The sequence below is a fragment of the Vigna angularis genome, chromosome 2, assembly GCF_016808095.1.
Source record: "Vigna angularis cultivar LongXiaoDou No.4 chromosome 2, ASM1680809v1, whole genome shotgun sequence".
In the NCBI taxonomy this organism is placed as follows: domain Eukaryota; kingdom Viridiplantae; phylum Streptophyta; class Magnoliopsida; order Fabales; family Fabaceae; genus Vigna; species Vigna angularis.
In genome coordinates, this window is record NC_068971.1 from 17,818,179 (window position 1) to 17,833,296 (window position 15,118).

General features: G+C 37.4%; 1 protein-coding gene across 1 annotated transcript in view; it reads right to left on the minus strand.

Moving 5' to 3' along the window:
• Positions 1-14,388, minus strand: part of LOC128195431 (uncharacterized) — a gene marked incomplete at both ends in the record, with an annotated part of 112,367 nt that extends 97,979 nt beyond the window's left edge. Inside the window, 2 exons of the mRNA XM_052872913.1 lie at positions 13,169-13,894; positions 14,030-14,388. Coding sequence (XP_052728873.1) covers positions 13,169-13,894; positions 14,030-14,388 — 1,085 coding nt within the window. The remainder of the gene's footprint in view (positions 1-13,168; positions 13,895-14,029) is intronic.
• Positions 14,389-15,118: the final 730 nt, after the last annotated feature.

The window sequence follows — 15,118 nt, forward strand, 5'->3', positions numbered from 1 at the left end:
TCTCAAAACAAGATAAACACTTCACTAATCAGAAAACAATTACAAACTACAATCACACAGATACAATTTGTAAAATTTTAGAAAACACCTCTCTTGATGCCACAAGAGATGAAGCAACACCTCCTTTGAATCTTCACAAAGGATGAAACACTTCCTCTGAATACTTCACGAAGGATGACTTCCTCTTCCAAACACTTCCTTAGATGCACCAAGGATGAACCAGCTATTCCTCTATCACCGTAGCAGTATTTCACCAACTCTATAGACAGAGTTTCCTTAGCTGAGCAAGAGCACACAATTCTCAAGAGTTTCTGAGTATTTTAGCACAAGGGAAGAGTAGTAGTTGATGCCTTGAGAGGAAAATGAGAGTCTATTTATAGACTCATCCAAAGGCTCTTCCATTCTTCGAAAAATGAGCCATCTGACTGTTTTAATCGAATAAATCAAGTATTAATCGATTAAACTAAGTACAACGGCTAGTTTTTCAAATCTGAAACCCCTAACGGCTAGTGTTAATCGATTATTCTCAGGTTTAATCGATGAACTAATCGATTAATTTAGGCTTTAATCGATTATTCCAGTGCAACGGCTAGTCTTCAACTCTGGAACCTCCAACGAACTGTTTTAATCGATTAATCTCAGAATTAATCGATTATGTAATCGATTAAAACAAGCTTTAATCGATTAATCCAGAGGCAATTTTGGTTTCCAGTGTCAGCCTCGTTTTAATCGATTAATACCCATTTTAATCGATTAAAACAGTGCACTTTGGACTCTGGTTTTTGATTATATGGTATGGAATTACATGGAATCAAAAACACTAAATGTCTAAGTCCTAGACACTAAATTACAATTATTACAAAAGCTTTTCCATAGCAATACAAGTCTTCATAACATCTTGATTTCTTCTTGACTTGATTTGGACATCATCAAAACTTCATCTTCATCATTTTGCTAACACAGATTTCTTCCATTTCTTTGCTGTCAAAAATTTCCTGGTTGTTCTTGACTGTTTTCATCAATCATTGCTGTGTTTAGGATCTACTCTTAATTTCATTGGCTACTAGCTGTCGTTGCTTGAGTTTTCCTTCACTTTATTCGGCTGTTATTGATTGTTTGAGTCTATTTTACCATTTAAACCTCTAGCCAAAATAGAAGAGACACCCAAGAAAGAAACACCCTCACACACCAGAACAAGTGAAATCAAATGCTTCAAATGTCTAGGAAGGGGTCATGTAGCTACTCAATGTCCTACAAAAAGAAACATTATTTTGAAAGGCAAGGACATTTATAGTAGTGAAAGTGACACCCCAACTAGTACAAGTGAGAGTGAGGAAGAAGAGAGGGAAGAGGAAATATATGCTGATGATGGGCAACTTGTCATGGTGAGAAGGATACTTAGCAACCAACCAAGTCTTGAACACATATCACAAAGAGAGAACATCTTTCACACAAGATGTAAAATTCAAGAAAATCATTGTTCTCTCATTGTTGATAGTGGATCTTGTTGCAATTGTTGTAGCACAAGGTTGGTTGAGAAGTTGAAGCTTGATATTATACCCCATCCAAAACCTTATAAACTTCATTGGCTAAATGAAGATGGGGATATAATAGTCAAGAATCAAGTGAAGTTGGCATTTTCCATTGGGAACTTCAAAGATGAAGTTTTATGTGATATAGTTCCCATGGAAGCATGTCATGTGTTATTGGGGAGACCCTGGCAATTTGATCATCAAACTATCCATCATGGTCTAACCAATACCATCACTATCCATCAAAAGGACAAGAAGTTTGTGCTTCATCCTTTGACTCCTACTCAAGTGGCTAAGGATCAAGCACAAATGAAGTCTTTAAGAAGGCAAGAACATGATCAAAAGAAAAAGACAAAAAGAAAGGAGGGTATAGAAACAAGTGTGCCACCTAAGGTCACTCAACATGAAGTCCTTTTAAACAAAAAGACTTTACTCAATACACTTCAAGTTGAGCAACCTTCATATCTTCTTCTTTGTCAAGGGACACTTACATGCACATCTAGTGATTCAAAGACTTCAACTCTTTCTCCATCCATTCAAAAACTTTTGAAAGAATTTGATGATCTATTCCCACAAGAAATTCCAAAAGGGCTTCCACCCATAAGAGGAATTGAACATCAAATTGATTTCATTCCAGGGGCAGTTCTTCCTAATAGGCCAGCCTATAGGACAAACCCCCAAGAAACTAAGGAGATTGAGACACAAGTCCAAGAGTTGCTAGATAAAGGCTTAGTTCAAAAGAGTCTAAGTCCCTGTGCTGTACCAGTGTTGCTTGTACCAAAAAAAGATGGAAAGTGGCGCATGTGCTGTGATTGTAGGGCTATCAACAACATCACAATCAAATATAGACATCCCATTCCTAGGCTTGATGATATGTTGGATGAATTGCATGGAGCACAAATATTTTCAAAGGTAGATTTAAAAAGTGGCTATCACCAAATAAGAATTAAAGAAGGTGATGAATGGAAAACTGCCTTTAAGACCAAGTTTGGATTATATGAATGGCTAGTTATGCCTTTTGGTCTTACAAATGCTCCAAGCACATTCATGAGACTTATGAATCATGTCCTTAGAGATTGCATTGGGAAGTTTGTAGTTGTCTATTTTGATGATATCTTGGTATATAGTCAAAATTTGCAAACTCATGAAAATCATTTGAGAGTTGTTTTAACAATTCTTAGAAAACACAAATTGTTTGCAAACTTTGACAAGTGTACCTTTTGTGTTGATAGTGTCATATTTCTTGGATTTGTGGTCACCAAAAATGGGGTTCATGTGGACCCAGAAAAAATAAAGGCCATCCAAGATTGGCCTCCTCCAAAGAATGTAAGAGAAGTAAGGAGCTTCCATGGGTTGGCAAGCTTTTATAGAAGATTTGTTCCTAACTTCTCTAGTCTTGCTTCACCCCTCAATGAGTTGGTAAAAAAAGATGTTACATTCCATTGGGGGGATAAACAACAAAAAGCTTTTGAGCTACTCAAAGAGAAGCTCACACAAGCACCCATTCTAGCTTTGCCAAATTTTTCCAAAACTTTTGAGCTAGAATGTGATGCTTCAGGATTTGGCATAGGTGCAGTATTATTACAAGAAGGACACCCAATTGCATACTTTAGTGAAAAACTTCATGGTGCCTCTTGTAATTACCCCACCTATGACAAAGAACTCTATGCACTTGTGAGGGCTCTTCAAACTTGGGAAAATTATCTTGTTGCCAAGGAGTTTATCATTCATAGTGATCATGAATCACTTAAGTATTTGAAGAGTCAACACAAGTTACAAAAGAGGCATGCTAAGTGGTTGGAATTCATTGAACAATTCACTTATGTTATTAAATACAAGAAAGGAAAATCCAATGTGGTGGTTGATGCTTTGTCAAGAAAAATTAATCTATTAGCCACATTGGGAGCTCAAATTCTTGGATTTAATAACATTCTTGAATTATATTCACAAGATCTTGATTTTGCTCATATCTATGAGGAATGTCTCAATAAACCTCAAGGAGGATTCTATGTGAAAGAAGGGTATCTTTTTAAAGAAGGAAAAATTTGTATTCCTCAAGGTTCACATAGAAAACTCCTTGTTAAAGAGACACATGAGGGAGGATTAATGGGGCATTTTGGGGTAGAAAAGACCCTTGGCATGTTGAAAGAAAAATTCTTTTGGCCTCACATGAGAAGGGATGTTCAAAGGCATTGCTTTAAGTGTATAACTTGTTTAGAAGCTAAATCTAAATCAATGCCTCATGGACTTTATACTCCTTTGAATGTTGCTTCCACCCCTTGGGAAGAGATAAGTATGGATTTTGTGTTAGGTCTTCCCAAAACTTCTAGGGGTTTTGATTCTATCTTTGTGGTGGTAGATAGATTTAGCAAAATGGCTCATTTTATACCTTGCCACAAAGTAGATGATGCAAGCAACATTGCAAAGTTATTCTTTAGAGATGTGGTTAAACTTCATGGTCTACCTAAGGTAATAGTTTCGGATAGAGATACAAAATTTCTTAGTCACTTTTGGAGGACCTTATGGTCTAGATTAGGGACTAAGTTATCTTTTTCTACTACTTGCCATCCTCAAACAGATGGTCAAACTGAGGTAGTAAATAGATCTCTTTCCACTTTACTAAGGGTAGTTCTAAAAGGCAATCACAAATCTTGGGATGAGTATCTTCCTCATGTTGAGTTTGCCTACAATAGAGTAGTTCATGGAACTACTAAATTGTCTCCTTTTGAAGTTGTTTATGGTTTTAATCCTTTGACACCCATGGATTTAATACCCCTTCCAAATTCTATTGATTTTGTTCATCAAGAGGGGGTATCTAAATCTAAGTTTATCAAAGAATTACATCACAAGGTTAAAAATCAAATTCAACAACAAAATGAGAAATATGCCAAGCAACACAACAAGGGCAAGAAAGAGTTAATCTTCAATGAAGGTGATCTAGTTTGGGTTCATCTTAGAAAGGAAAGATTTCCTCAACTAAGAAAATCCAAACTCAATCCTAGAGGAGATGGACCTTTTAGAGTGATAAGGAGGATAAATAACAATACATATCAAATTGATCTTCCCCCTGAATATGGTGTTCATGCTACCTTCAATATATCTGACCTTAAACCTTTTGCAGGTTATGCAAGTGAAGATGAAGACCCTATGGATTTGAGGGCAAATCCGTCTCAAGAGGGAGGGGATGATACAAGAAGGCCTAGCACCATTGGGCCTATCACAAGAGGGATGATCAAGAAGCTACAAGATGAGTACTCTCCCAAAGGCCAAACCCTCTTTGCTATCTTTGGATGGAAGATTGGAGATCTAGAAGATGCTTTTAAGATGCCAAAACATGGAGAAGGGTAAAAGTGGACTTTGGCACATGGGGGGGGGTGTGCATAGTAGCCTAAGGGGTAGTATTAGCTTATTTTAATTCCCCTTATGCGTCGATGTAATAAGCCACGTGAATAATATGGCTTCTAGAAAGCCATCACACTTTGCACATGTGGGTGAGGTGGCACTTGATCCGTATTTTATGGATCTACTTACCTCAAATGCATAAGCATTGCATGGACTTGAGATTTAGCTATATAATCTCTTGGGCTAAGCATGTATTTCACTTTTGGAAATATATAGAAGATGAATTCTGCACTTTGCAATTTTCTCTCATCCGAAAGTCATCTCTACTTGCTTGCTCTTCCATTGCTATCTTCTTCCATTGTGGAAGCCGCCTGAGATAGCCTACCATTCCCTCAAGCCAACTTCCATTTCACTTCACCATAATCACTTCAATCCGCTGCCAACATTCCATACTATCCAGCCAAAACAGAGAGCCTTCTCTGTTACAATTTCTCCAGCACTGAACAGAGAGCTTTCCTTACTGTTCCATTGACTCTTTGGTTGCAGCAGAGCTGGTTGCTTCCTCCAATCTCACGGATATGCTCCTATGCATCCTCCTTGATGCATCATCTTGTCTCTTTTTCTTTTCTCTCTCTTTAGGGAACATCTGTAAGAGACAAGATACACATCATATTTACAAAAAAAAAGACAAGAAGAGGAACCAACCAGCCAATTCATAAGAATCCCCAGGAAGACCACACTTGTTCCCAAAACACTTCCAAAGCTCCAAAATTCCCTAAGGTTAAGGTAATCATGGTTTTTCACTTACGGCTAGTGTATGAGCTTCAAAACAAAGAAATGGGGAAAGTATACGCTCAATAGGGGTTATCAAAGGATTAAAACAAGGTAGGCTTCTTTGGCTAGAGAGGTTCAAGAACAAAACTGCCTTTATCACTTCCAAACATGCATATCAATCAAGAATTGTCAACAAGATTCAAGCCAAGGCATACGCGCAAGCAATCAAGAGACATATCACACAAGAAAGAACATAAAGTTGCTCAAAACTCACATAGGCTAATTGTGACAATCAAATCAACCTCTCAAACATCATAATCATCTTTCCAAGCAAAGAAAACAAGGATTTCAAGCCATGTATCAATCACATGAAGGAAAGACCTACAACCTAAACAAAGTCCAGAAGGCAAGGGAAACATGCAAAACTGTACACAAGACACAACAAAAACAACCTAGAAAAGAAAAAATTTTAACAAAGAAAACAAAAACTAACAAAGAAAAATCATAATCTCCCCCAATAGACCACACTTAAACTACACAATGTCCTCAGTGTGTCACAGACAATAAGATCAGAAATCAAAATAGTGAACATATCAAGGATAAGTACAATAAAAGTGAAAGAAGAAGGAGAAGAGAAAAGAAAACTCCCCTGGTCATGGTGGTAGTTGCCAAACTTGGACAAGCAAGGAGATGTTTTCCACCACTGGATAAAACTTGGAAATCTTGAGGATGAGCTGCTTCATCCGCCAAATCTAATCGAGTAGGGAAATGTTTTCCACAACTGGATCTAAGAAGGAAGGATTATTGATGAGCGGGTTCAGCCGGTGCCTATTGATATTCAAGCTTTTGTGTATGCGAGCACCTTTGTCTTCCACCGTGGGTGTTGGTTGGTCAAATTCATGTGTACCTCCTGCAACATGGTTAATGCAATGTGGCTCCAAAGAAATGACATGCAGAGGTATAACACCCAATCCCAATGTAACTAGCTGAACATCAGATATACTTTCAGAACATGAATCAAGTTCAAATTTAGAAGCAACATCAAGAACAACCGCAGATTCATGTTCAGTGCATGGATAAGAAGTATTCAGATAGGATGGCAAAAATTGTTTCTCATCATGCAAAGAGTGGAAATGAAAAGCATGCACATCAACATCATAATCATCAACATACCCCTCAGTAGCATAATCATTAAAAACAGAATTAAACTCAGGTATGTTTACCTCCACTTCCCTGAAGATTGGTAAAGTGGTGGAAGACGAAAATGGTCTACCTGGCTCAAAGGTGTTGCTCACACCTGCTTGGTCCTCAAAATCTTTATCAGGATCTATCTCCTCAAGTTCAAGAGTAGGGACATCTGAAGGTGGGAAAGTAGGTGGCACAATGAGCACAAGACTCTGGTTCCCATCTCCTAGGTCAATGGCACTAACATCATCTAGAATCTGAACAGTCTGAAATGGTAACTCTGAATCTTGAGACTGTTCCTCAATGAGTTGAGTGGCCATCTGCCCCATCTGATCAGTCAAGTTTTGAATGTATGCTCTGGTCTCTTGCTGAAATTGCATATTCTGAGCTCTTGTTTCCTGCTGAAACTAAATGTTCTGCATGGTCATCTGCTCCAACAGCTCCTTCAATGTAGGCTCAGAAGTAGAAGGCTGAGGAGCTACTTAGGCAGGCTCATGAAGCTGCAGTTGTGTTAACACTCGGCAAGTGTACAAAATCTTATCAAGTAATAATAAAATGGTAAGACCAAGTATCATTTCCCAAAGGACTCACGGCCTAAAAAGTTATGTGATTTGTTGATTATCTTAGACTTGTAACCGAAAATATTGTTGTTGAACTATGAAAAATAAACATGAATTCAAAGTTTTATCAATGGAATTGAAAGATGCAAACATAGTTGATGTATAATATGAATGATTATGTTGTTGGGGTTTCCGATTCATCCTATCCACTCTCATGTATTCAAGAATTCATCTTTCTTCATTAATGTTAATGTCACTTTCTAATTTACCTTAAACTCGATGTCTCGGTGAAGAAAGCCTACTCCTAATCACTAGTTTACAATGTCTTATCTCCCTAGCAATTATTCATGCATTACATTCTCATAGAAGGTTAAAGGCAACCAATCCTCCTATCCTTATGTCTAGGCAATATTACTCTTGGGAGAATTTCTTCAGTTCTAGATTTATTTATATGTGTCCATACAAATAACATCAATGATCATGCAATTGAATGAGTTAAACAAAGCATGCATAGAGTATAGAAGAAAAACCCTAACAATTAATGAAAGAAAGCATATAGAATATAGAACTAATTCAATACATGAGAGTTTCAAATGATTACATCGGTTCCCCAACAACAATGAAAGTTTAGTTCACCATAGACCTAGTGAAACTAGACAAAAAACAATGAAAGAATGAAAGATAGAACCCTAGAAGTTGAAGAAGAGAGTTTGAGCATCCAAAATCCTCCTCCAAGGGGGTGAAGAAAGTGTGATTTTGCCTCTTTCTGTCCAAACATACTAACCTTAATTCGGCGAAAACCTTATGTAGATTCCTAAAAATTACAGAAAATATGCCCAAGCCCAAACTAAACGGCGCTCAACGGTAATTAGCGCTCAACGGTAAGTGCGGTTCTTCTATTTTGCGCTCAGCTGTAGTTTTGCCCCTCAGCGGTGACTGTGGGACTTCAGAGTGCCGCTCAACGGTAAAAATGGCGATGAGTGGTAACTACGACTCTTATTTTGTGCACTTTTCCTTCCTTTTCTGAGTCCAACTCCTGGCTACTTCACTTCTTTCATTCAATTCATCTTAATTCCTGCAAAAACAAGGAAAACCAAGCATAATAAAATAGTATCCAACAAATTCTATTCTCATGAATGATCAATTAACTAAGCATAGATGTAATCATGTTCTCATGGAATCTTTCCTCACCAGATAAAGTGTTTCACTCAAACACACAAGTGTATAAGAGGTCACTCCTGCACTCTATTATGACAATGTCACATGAATTAACTTTGCCTTTCATTTAACCACAATCAAACACATTCATAAGCAAGTATCATCACAAGGACTTTTCTATGGCTTATAATGTGGCTGGGCTAACAAGAAAATTGGTTTTTCTAGATCACAAAATCCTTGAGTTAAGTGAATCATCTAAACACAACCATTCTTCCTTCTTCCCAACTTTCTTTTGCATTGAGCCTTTCTTTTTCTTTCTTTTCTTTCCTTTTTATTTTACTTTTCACATGGTTAGCTCAATGCATTTCATATTTCCTTTTTAAACCTCCCAACAACCCCAAACTTGAACATTTATCCATACCACAAGATAATTTTCAACTCAACTCAAGGTAAAGCTTTTCAAAAAGGGTTTTCTATCATGTTCAAAGCTAAGGGTTTAAAGGATAGAACACATTGTGCTCTCTTTTATTGGGCTAAAATCATGCATTTGGCTAATAAAAGGTTACCAACAAAGGGCCTTGATCATATGATACATACAAGCAATTGATTCAATCATAGAAACCTAGGCAAAGGCATTCATGCTTTCAATGTAATAACACTCATTCACAAAAACTCTAGAGTTCAAAACCTCGCATATAGGCTCATTCAACATTCCACATACACATCCTGCTTAGCATCATAATCACAATCACAACATCAGGCATTTGTTCACATAACTTGTGAACAACCACCTGTATATCAGCATATTGTGCACAATCTCAACATCAATCAATATCTAAGCATCATCAACCAATAATCATCATGCATAAATCACAAGCAAACCATCATAGCAGATAAAGTTTCAAACTGAGTACATCACAACCTATTCTAATAACATAAGCAAATAAGTTCAACAGTACAAAACAAAAGATAAAAAAAATTCTTCTCTAGAGGTGATAGCATCCATCAGTAGATGTTATCTCAGCTCCCCATCAACCCATGTTGTCATCTGAATCTTCCTCCTCTCCGTCATCTTCAACATCTACAAACTCATCGTCATCATCATCATCCATAGTTCGAGCTTCAGCTGCTCCAACTCCCTAAGCTTGCTCCTCTGGCCATGCCACCACATTGTTGAACTCCTCCATGGTCCATCGATGTCCTGGGCGTGTATCATACATCCCAATGATCATCTCTGTTTTGGCCACCTACCCTCTGTGGATGGACTGCATCCTAGCATCTATAAGAGACATATACATATCTCTCATCTGAAACGATTATGCATCATGAGGCTGTGCAGATCCATGTGGTGGTCCTCTTCCTCTACGAGGATGACGTGGTGGTACTGGCTGAGCTACCTCATCTCCGCCACAAGACTATCTGTAGTAGGCCTCATCAATTGCCTTTTGAGGCCTCTCAAATGGCGGTGTAGAGATATTCACTTCAGCTAGCTCACACAGGTGTGTAATCAAAGAGGGATGCCCCAAAGGTGCATTATTGTTCATGGTATTTGCACACACTTGTATCTCATTGGCTATGACCTGGCCAATGTTAATGCTCATCCCTCTTAGCACACACTAGTGCAGAATTGATCTTTAACGTCACCCCATACACGTCCGTCCACCAAAACCCCAACGTAAATAATTGACCGGTGGCATAAATGTAAATAATTGAGTGTGGAGACGTCCGTCCTAGAAGGGGCCGGACGTCTATAATATAGTAGACGTCTGATGGACAAATTTATGAGCACCAAAATATGATGTCACAAACTTGTTTTTCAATCGGCAAGTATGACCGAATCGTTCAAGTAATAAACTTGGTAAGACCAAGTATCGTTCTTCCCAAAGGACTCACGGCCTAGTTTAGTTATGTGATTTCTTGATTAGCTAAGACTTAAAGACGAAATATTTGAAGTTTAATATGCAAGACAGAAAATAAACATGTATGCATGAAGTTTTGATCAATGGCTAAAACAAAAGACACACACTTTCAATGGAATATATTAATGAATATGTTGTTGGGGGTCAATTTCATCTTATCCACTCTCATATATTTTAGGAATTCAACATTCAAATCATCATTGTTAATGCCACTCTCTAAAGTACCTTTCTAGAAGGCTTCTCCCCAATCACGAGTTCATACAATTCCTAGCATTCCTAATGATCAGTTCATAAGTGCAGGAGCTTAACGACAACCAATATCATATTGGGAGAAATTCCCCGGATCTAGACTTCCCCGTACGTTCCCGTATCGACAAAACCAATAATCATGCATCGAATGAGTTAAACAATGCAAGCATTAAGCAAAGAGGAAAAACCCTAACTAATGATGAAAGAAAGCATAAATCTTAATTAAAAGATGTAACAAACAGATTCCATATATGAGAGCTTCATAAGATTACATTGATTCCCCAACAAACATAAAAGGTTTAGTTCACCATATTCATGGTGAACCTAGATGAATTACAATGAAAGAATGAAAGAATAAACCCTAAAAAGGTGAAGAGGTTGCCTGAGCATCCAAGATCCTCCTTCAAAGGGGTGGAAGAGAGAGTGTTTGCCTCGTTTCTGCCAAAGATCCTAACCCTAGGAAACCCTAAAGCTTATATATCATTCGTAAATTACAAAAAGTCAAGTCCAAGCCCATTAAAGTGCCGCTCAGCGGTAAAATACCGCTCAGCGGTGAGTGCGTGACTTTGTTTTCTCCCCTCAGCGGCCATTTCACCCCTCAGCGGAGCCAGCGTGACTGCCTGAGTGCCGCTCAGCGGTAAACTGCCGCTGAGCGGCAGTTGCGGCTTCTCTTTTTGCACTTTTTGATGTCTTATCTGATTTCATCTCTCTCCTTCTTCACTTCTTTCACCAAATTCACCTTAAAACCTGCACAAAAACACTGAAATCAAGCATAAACCTGTCCAGCTCTCTTATTTCTGAAAATATTGGTAAAAGCATGATTTCAAGCTAGTTTCTAAGTGTAAAGGTTGCTTTTAGTGTCAATTTTAAGCATGAAAATAACAGTTTTTCAACTGTTATCACAACCCCAAACTTAGAACTTTGCTTGTCCTCAAGCAAAAAAGATGTAACTCCATCTTCCACCAATTCATATGATGATTCACTCATTCTAAAATCTTCTTTTCAATGATAAGTAAAAACTTCAATCAAAATTATGACCAAGAGTTCAATCAAGATGTGCACATGCTTTAGTGTTCACAAAGTCATTTAAATTCCAACAAATGCTATTTTTCATGAATGATCAATCAATTAAGCATGGATGTTCATGTACTAATGGAGTATTTCCTCACTAGATAAAGTGTTTCACTCAACACACAAGTGTATAAAAGGTAATCACTCATTCACTCTACTATCACAATGTTACATGAATCAACTTTGTCTTTCATTTTACCACAATCAAAAACATTCACAAGCATGCATCATCACAAGGACTTTTCAATGGCTTATAATGTGGCTTGGCTAACAAGAAAATTGGTTTTTCTGGATCACAAAATCCTTGATTTAAGAGAGTCATAACAACACAATTATTCTTATTCTTCCCAACTTGCCTTTGCATTTGCATTGAGCTTTGCTTCTCTTTTTTTTTTTTTTTTTTTCTTTTCTTTTTTTCTTTTTCTTTGCATATTCTTACTTTTTTAGCTCTTAGCTCAATGCTTTTCCTTTTTCATGTTTTCCCAACAACTCCAAACTTGAACATTTAACAATACCACACAAGATCTTCTACTTAACTCAAGGTAAAGATTTTCAATCAAGGGTTTTCAGTGTATGTTCAAGGCTAAGGGTTCAAAGGATAGAACACAAAGTGTTCTCTTTTAGTGGGCTAACTTTATGAATTTGGCCAATAAAAAGGGTTCCAACAAACGGCCTTGATCATATGATGCAAAACAAGCAATTGATTCAATCAAAGAAAACCTGGGCAAAGTCATTCATGCTTTCAAAGTAATAGCATTCAATCATACCAAAAACTCTGAAGCTCAAATCCTCACATATAAGCTCATTCACATTTGACATACACATCCTGCTTAATTTCACAATCACAATCATGATATCATGCATTTGTTCACAAAGCTTGTGAATCACCTGTATAAGCATTTAAATATGCACATCATCTCAACATCAATCAATCAAGAAGCATCATCAAGCATTACTTATCAAACAATCACAGTTAATAGCAAACCATCATAACAAACCAGGTGTTCAATAGAGTACATCAAACCCTAATCCAGAACAAAAACAAATAATGCTTACAGAATACTGGGTTGCCTCCCAGCAAGCGCTTGTTTAACGTCACGAGCCTAACCCAAACTTTCAAGGATCAACCAACAACATCATTGTAGAAAATTGTTGCACCTCTCCCCCTAGATAGGGTTTGAGACGTTGACCATTCACCACCCAACTTTTCTGTGGATCATCAGCAGCTGGATTAAATATTTCAATTGCTCCATGCGAATGCACTTCTTTTATAACATATGGTCTTACCCATTTTGATTTCAGCTTCCCAGGAAATATCTTCAATCTTGAATTGAACAATAATACCTGTTGTCCTGGATTGAAAACTCTATTCACCAACTTCCTGTCATGATAAAATTTAATTTTGTCTTTGTAAGCCTTGGATGAATCATATGCATGTAATCGCATTTCTTCAAGCTCCAAAATCTGCCGTCTGCGTGTGCATTGAGTTTCATAAGGATCAAAATTCAAGAATTTCAAAGCCCATAATGCTCTATGCTCCAATTCTACTGGAAAATGGCATGCTTTCCCATAGACTAATTGAAATGGTGATAATCCCATAGACGTCTTCATTGCTGTCCTGTAAGCCCAAAGGGCATCATCCAATTTGAGAGACCAATCCTTTCTTGATGAAGTCACTGTTTTTTCCAGGATTCTTTTTATCTCCCTGTTAGACACCTCAGCTTGTCCATTGGTTTGTGGATGATAAGGTGCAGCTACCTTATGCTTTACTCCATAGTGTTTGAGTACTTTCTCTAGCTGATAATTGCAAAAATGAGATCCTCCATCACTGATCAACACTCTTGGAGTGCCAAAGCGTGAGAATATTTGTCTCTTTAAGAATTTAATTACCGTGCTAGCATCATTTTTAGGACAAGCTAATGCTTCCACCCATTTACTCACATAATCCACTGCTACCAGAATATATTCATTGTTGAAAGATGGAGGGAAAGGTCCAACAAAATCAATACCCCAACAATCAAAAACCTCAACCTCTAAAATACCTTGTAAAGGCATCTCATGACGTTTAGTAATTGTCCCTGCTCTTTGACATTTATCGCAATTCCTAGCATGATTATGGGCATCTTTAAATAAAGTTGGCCAATAAAACCCTGATTGAAGGACTTTTGCTGCTGTTCTTTCTCCATTAAAATGTCCTCCATAAGGTGAATCATGACAATGCCAGAGAATTCCTTCTGCTTCTTCATTTGTAACACATCTCCTTAGAAGATTATCTGCTCCAATTTTGAACAAATACGGATCATCCCAAACAAACTGCTTGGCATCATGCAAAAATTTTTTTCTTTGTTGCCAAGTTAAGTCTTCCGGCATGACTCCTGCAGCTTTGAAATTCGCCATATCAGCAAACCAAGGCCTCTGCTGAATATACATGAGTGATTCATCTGAAAAAGATTCCCAGATTTCAGACTCCTTGCTAGTGACCTCATTGTTGACTAACCGTGACAAATGATCAGCAATTAAGTTCTCACTTCCTTTCTTATCACGGATTTCTACATCAAATTCTTGCAATAGTAGTACCCATCTAATCAGACGTGGCTTAGAATCTGGTTTTGTCAACAAATATTTGATAGCTGCATGATCTGTATAGACAATCACCTTAGACCCAATAAGATAAGGTCTAAATTTCTCTAGAGCATATACAATGGCCAGAAATTCTTTCTCTGTGGTAGCATAATTCAATTGAGCATCATTCAGCACCTTGCTAGCATAATAAATTGGATGAAACTTTTGTTCTTTCCTCTGGCCAAGGACAACTCCTATTGCATAATCACTTGCATCACACATTAATTCAAAATTTTGATTCCAATCTGGCGCTGTAATTACTGGAGCTGACACTAGCTTCTTCTTCAATATGTCAAAAGCTTTCAGGCAGTCTTCATTCATCACAAAAGGAGCATCCTTCATTAAAAGATTACTCAATGGTTTAGCAATTTTTGAGAAATCTTTGATAAATCTTCTATAAAACCCAGCATGACCAAGAAAACTTCTAATCCCCTTTACATTTGTTGGTGGAGGTAGTTTCTCAATGACTTCTACTTTAGCTTTGTCTACCTCAATTCCTTTAGCAGAAATTTTATGTCCCAATACAATTCCTTCAGTTACCATGAAATGACATTTCTCCCAATTCAAAACCAGATTTGTCTGAACACATCTTTTGAGAACAGTATTCAAATTAGCCAAACATCTTTGGAAAGAATTTCCAAAAACTGAGAAATCATCCATGAATACTTCAATGCATTTTTCTAAGAGATCCGCAAAAATTGCCTGC